The following is a 5,624-nucleotide window of genomic DNA, read 5'->3' as shown; positions in this document are numbered from 1 at the left end:
GTGGACTTCAAAGCCCCTCAGGTGGACATCAAGGGACCCAAAGTGGACCTGAAGGGCCCCAAAGAAGACTTGAAAGCCCTTAAGGGGGAGGTGGCCACCCCTGATGTGGACATGTCCCTGCCCAGTGTGGAGGTGGACATCCAGGGACCAGACTCCAAGGTAGAGGGTGACATGTCCCTGGGAGACAAAGACTTGGCTGCCAAAGACAGCAAGTTCAAGATGCCCAAGTTCAAGATGCCATCCTTTGGGGTGTCGGCTCCAAGGAAAAACTTGGGAACGTCCGTGGACTTGCCAGGGCCCAAATCAGGTGCGGAGTCTTCCCTGCACTCCCTGGGTGTAGAGATTGCACCTGCTGAGGGGAGCATACCAGTGCTATCTGCTGACATTGCCCTACCAGGGATGGAGCTGGACGTGTCCCACCCAGAGGTGGAATTGGCTGCTGGAGAGCTGAAGGGCAAAACTGAAGGGGCAAAGATCAAAGGGCACCTGACCAAGGTCCAGATGTTAGATATCAAGAGGCCCAAGGTGGAGCTGAAGGACCCCAAGGTGGACATCAGCCTCCCTGAAGAGAATGTGTTGCTGCCCAAGGTTGATGTGGATGCCCCGTCTCCTGGGATCTCCATGAAGGGTGTGAAAGTGGAAGATGTCAGGATGGAAGACAAGGACATCAAGGCCAAGGAAAGCAAGTTCAAAATGCCCTCCATCAAGATGACATCCTTTGGCATGTCTGCACCAAGTAAGTCGATGGAAGCATCGGTGGACATGTCCCTGCCAGAGGCAAAAGCGGAAGTGTCCCTTCCCTCTATTGAGAGAAAAGTCAAGACCTGCGACCTCAGCGTTCAACTCCCTTCTGCCGACAAGGAAGGAAAGGGTGGTGAGGAGGGCGTGAAACTCCTCGTGGGCCAGCTGCCTGAGGGAGACCTCGCAGGACAGGCCGTGGGAGCCGGACTCAAAGGACACCAGCCTAAGTTACAGATGCCCGACATCAAGATGCCCAAAGTCGACTTTAAAGCCCCAGATGTGGACATTGAGGACCCTAAGGTGGACCAGAAGTGTCCCAAAAAGGACGTGAAAGGCCCCAAGGGGGAGGTGACCACCACAGTTGTGCAGGTGTCCATGCCTAGCGTGGAGATGGACATCCAGGCTCCGGAAAAGAATGTGGTCCTGGGAGATAAAGACTTGGCCACCAAAACCAGCAAGTTTAAGATGCCCAAGTTCAAGGTGCCATCCTTTGGTGTGTCTACGCCAAGCAAGTCTATTGAGGCCTCCATGGACGTGTCTCTGCCAGAGGCACAGGTGGACATGTCCCTCCCCTCCATTGAGGGAGAAGTCAAGACCAGTGACGTCAGCATTCAACTCCCATCTGCTGACATGGAAGTGAAGGATGGCAAGGTGGGTGTTAAAGACCCCGACGGCCTGCTGTCCAAAGAAGAGCTCACGGGACAGGCCATTGGAAGTGGTTTCAAAGGGCACCTGTCCAAGTTCCAGATGCCCAGTGTCACGGTGCCCAAAGTGGACTTCAAAGCCTCTCAGGTGGACGTCAAGGGACCCAAAGTGGACCTGAAGGGCCCCAAAGAAGACTTGAAAGCCCTTAAGGGGGAGGTGGCCTCCCCTGATGTGCACATGTCCCTGCCAAGCATAGAGGTGGACATCCAGGCTCCGGATGCCAAGGTGGAGGGTGACGTGTCCCTGGAAGACAAAGACTTAGTTATCAAAGACAGCAAGTTCAAGATGCCCAAGTTCAAGATGCCATCCTTCGGTCTGTCTGCACCAAGCAAGTCAATCGAGGCATCGGTGGACGTACCTCTGCAGGAGGTACAGGTGGATGTGTCCCTCCCCTCCCCCAGGGGAGAAGTCAAGACTGGTGACCTCAGCATTCAACTCCCATCTGCTGATGTGGAAGTGAAGGATGGTGAAGTGGGCATGAATCTCCCTGAAGGACAGTTGCCTGAGGGCCAGCTGCCCCAGGGAGAACTCACTGGACAGGCCATGGTAGAAGAATTCAAAGGGCACCTGCCCAAGTTCCAGATAACCAGTATCAAGATGCCCAAGGTGGACTTCAAGGCCCCTCAGGTGGACACCAAGGGCCCCAAAATGGACTTGAAGGGGCCCAAATTGGACATGAAAGGTTTCAAGGGGGAGGTGGACAACACAGACATGGAGGTGGCTCTGCCAAGTGTGGAGGTGGACATCCAGGCACCGGATGCCAAGGTGGAGGGTCGCGTGTCCCTGAGAGACAAAGACTCGGCCACCAAAGACAGCAGGTTCAAGATGCCCAAGTTCAGGATACCATCCTTTGGGGTGTCAGCTCCAGGGAAAGACTTGGGAACCTCTGTTGACTTGCCAGGGCCCAAAGTGGGTGTGGAATCTTCCCTGCCCTCCTTTGGAGTACAGATCGCACCTGCTGAGGGGAGCATCCCAGTGCCATCTGCTGACATCATCCCTCTAGGGGCTGAGTTGGATGTGTCTCTTCCAGAGGTGGAGGTAGCTGCTGGAAAGCTGAAGGGCAAAACTGAAATGGCAAGGATCAAAGGGGACCTGTCCAAGGTCCAGATGCCTGACATCAAGATGCCCACAGTGGACCTGAAGGGTCCCAAGGTGGACATCAGCCTCCCTGAAGTGGACATGTCACTGCCCAAGGTTGAAGTGGATGCTTTGGCTCATGGGATCTCCATGGAGGGCGGGAAAGTGGAAGGAGATGTCAAGATGGAGGACAAGACCACCAAGGCCAAAGAAGGCAAGTTCAAATTGCCTTCCATCAAGATGCCATCCTTTGGCGTGTCTGCACCAAGCAAGTCAACAGAAGCATCGGTGGACGTATCTCTGCCAGAGGCAGCAGTGGATGTGTCCCTCCCCTCCATCGAGGGAGAAGTCAAGACCAGCGACTTCAGCATTCAACCTCCATCTGCTGATGTGGAAGTGCAGGGTGGCGAGGTGGGTGCTAAGGTCCCTGAGGGCCAGCTGTCCAAAGGAGAGCTCATGGGACAGGCCGATGGAAGTGGTCTGAAAGGTCACCTGCCCAAGTTCCAGATGCCCAGTGTCACGGTGCCCAAAGTGGACTTCAAAGCCCCTCAGGTGGACATCAAGGGACCCAAAGTGGACCTGAAGGGCCCCAAAGAAGACTTGAAAGCCCTTAAGGGGGAGGTGGCGACCCCTGATGTGGACATGTCCCTGCCCAGTGTGGAGGTGGACATCCGGGTACCAGGCACCAAGGTGGAGGGTGACGTGTCCCTGGGAGACAAAGACTTAGTTATCAAAGACAGCAAGTTCAAGATGCCCAAGTTCAAGATACCATCCTTTGGTGTGTCTGTGCCAAGCAAGTCAATAGAGGCATCAGTGGACACATCTCTGCAGGAGGCACAGGTGGATGTGTCTCTCCCCTCCCCCAAGGGAGAAGTCAAGACTGGCGACCTCAGCATTCAACTCCCCTCCGCTGATGTGGAAGTGAAGGGCGGTGAAGTGGACATGAAGCTCCGTGAAGGACCGTTGCCTGAGGGCCAGCTGCCACAGGGGGAGCTTGCAGGACAAGCCTCGGGAGAGGAACTCAAAGGGCACCTGCCCAAGTTCCAGATACCCAGCATCAGGATGCCCAAAGTGGACTTCAAGGCCCCTCAGGTGGACACCAAGGGCCCCAAAATGGACTTGAAGGGGCCCAAATTGGACATGAAAGGTTTCAAGGGGGAGGTGGACAACACAGACATGGAGGTGGCTCTGCCAAGTGTGAAGGTGGACATCCAGGCGACAGGTGCCAAGGTGGAGGGTGACGTGTGCCTGGGAGACAAAGACTTGGCCACCAAAGACAGCAAGTTCAAAATGCCCAAGTTGAAGATGCCATCCTTCAGGGTGTCAGCTCCAAGCAAGGACTTGGGAAGCTCCGTGGACTTGCCAGGGCCCAAAACAGGTGCAGAGTCATTCCCCCACTCCGTAGGAGTGGAGATCACAGCTGCTGAGGGGAGCATCCCAGTGCCATGTGCTGACATTGCCCTATCAGGGGCTGAGCTGGACTTATCCTTCCCAGATGTGGAGGTGGCTGCTGGAGAGCTGAAAGGCAAAACTGAAGGGGCAAGGATCAAAGGACAGCTGCCCAAGGTCCAGATGCCCGACATCAAGATGCCCATGGTGGACCTGAAGGGCCCCAAGGTGGACATTAGCCTCCCTGAAGTGGATGTGTCACTGCCCAAGGTTGAGGTGGACGCCCCAGCTCCCAGTATCTCCATGAAGGGCGTGAAAATGGATGGAGATGTCATGATGGAAGACAAGGACATCAAGGCCAAGGAAAGCAAGTTCAAAATGCCCTCCATCAAGATGCCATCCTTTGGCGTGTCTGCACCAAGCAAGTCAATGGAAGCATCAGTGGACGCATCCTTGTCAGAGGCAAAAGTGGACGTGTCCTTCCCCTCCATCAAGGGAGATGTCAAGACCAGCGACCTCAGCATTCAACTCTCGTCTGCCAACAAGGAAGGAAAGGGTGGTGAGGTAGACGTTAAGCTCCCCGAGGGCCAGCTGCCTGAGGGAGACCTTGTAGGACAGGCTGTGGGAGCCAGACTCAAGGGGCACCTGCCCAAGTTCCAGATGCCTGACATCAAGATGCCCAAAGTGGATTTCGAGGCCCCCCATGTGGACATCAAGGACCCCAAAGTAGACCAGAAGGGCCCCAAAATTGACGTGAAAGGCCTCAAGGGTGAGGTGGCCACCACAGATGTGCAGATGTCCCTGCCCAGCATGGAGGTGGACATCCAGGGAATGGAAGATGACGTGTCCCTAGGAGACAAAGACTTGGCCACCAAAGACAGAAAATTCAAGATGCCGAAGTTTAAGATGCCATCCTTTGGGGTGTCAGCTCCGAGCAAGGACTTGGGAAGCTCCGTTGACTTGCCAGGGCCCAAAATGGGTGAGCAGTCATCCCCCCACTCCCTGGGAGTGGAGATCGCACATGCTGAGGGGAGCATCCCAGTGCCATGTGCTGACATCGCCCTATCAGGGGCTGAGCTGGATTTGTCCCTCCCAGAGGTGGAGTTGGCTGCTGGAGAGCTGAAGGGCAAAACTGAAGGGGCAAGGATCGAAGGACACCTGCCCAAAGTCCAGATGCCCAAGGTGGACCTGAAGGGCCCCAAGGTGGACATCGGCCTTCCCGAAGTGGACATGCCCCTGTCTAAGGTTGAGGCGGATGCTCTGGCTCCCAGGATCTCCATGGAGGGCATGAAGGTGGAAGGAGATGTCAAGATGGAAGACAAGGACGTCAAGACCAAGTACGGCAAGTTCAAAGTGCCCTCTTTCAAGATGCCATCCTTTGGTGTGTCTAGACCAAGCAAGTCCACTGAGGCCTCTTTGGATGTGTCTCTGCCAGAAGCACAGGTAGATGTGTCCTTCCCCTCCACTGAGGGAGTAGTCAAGACTGGTGACCTCAGCATTCAACTCCCATCTGCCAACGTGGAAGTGAAGGGTGGCGAGGTGGGCGTTAAGTTCTCCGAGGGCCAGCTGTCCAAAGGAGAGCTCACAGGACAGGCTGACGGAAGTGGTCTTGAAGGGCACCTGCCCAAGTTCCAGATGCCCAGTGTCACAGTGCCCAAAGTGGACTTCAAAGCCCCTCAGGTGGACATCAAGGGACCCAAAGTGGACCTGAA

General features: G+C 55.5%; 1 protein-coding gene across 1 annotated transcript in view; it reads left to right on the top strand.

The window, feature by feature from the left end:
* Positions 1 to 5,624, top strand: part of AHNAK2 (AHNAK nucleoprotein 2) — a 19,969-nt gene that overhangs the window by 7,762 nt on the left and 6,583 nt on the right. Inside the window, exons 6-7 of the mRNA XM_023731677.1 lie at positions 8 to 4,638; positions 5,095 to 5,571. Of these exons, the coding sequence (XP_023587445.1) occupies positions 8 to 4,638; positions 5,095 to 5,571 (5,108 nt within the window). The remainder of the gene's footprint in view (positions 1 to 7; positions 4,639 to 5,094; positions 5,572 to 5,624) is intronic.

The sequence above is a fragment of the Trichechus manatus genome, unplaced genomic scaffold (assembly GCF_000243295.1).
Source record: "Trichechus manatus latirostris isolate Lorelei unplaced genomic scaffold, TriManLat1.0 scaffold00045, whole genome shotgun sequence".
Taxonomy (NCBI): domain Eukaryota; kingdom Metazoa; phylum Chordata; class Mammalia; order Sirenia; family Trichechidae; genus Trichechus; species Trichechus manatus.
The sequence above is the reverse complement of the archived record's forward strand: the minus strand, read 5'-3'. Positions and strand labels throughout refer to the sequence as shown.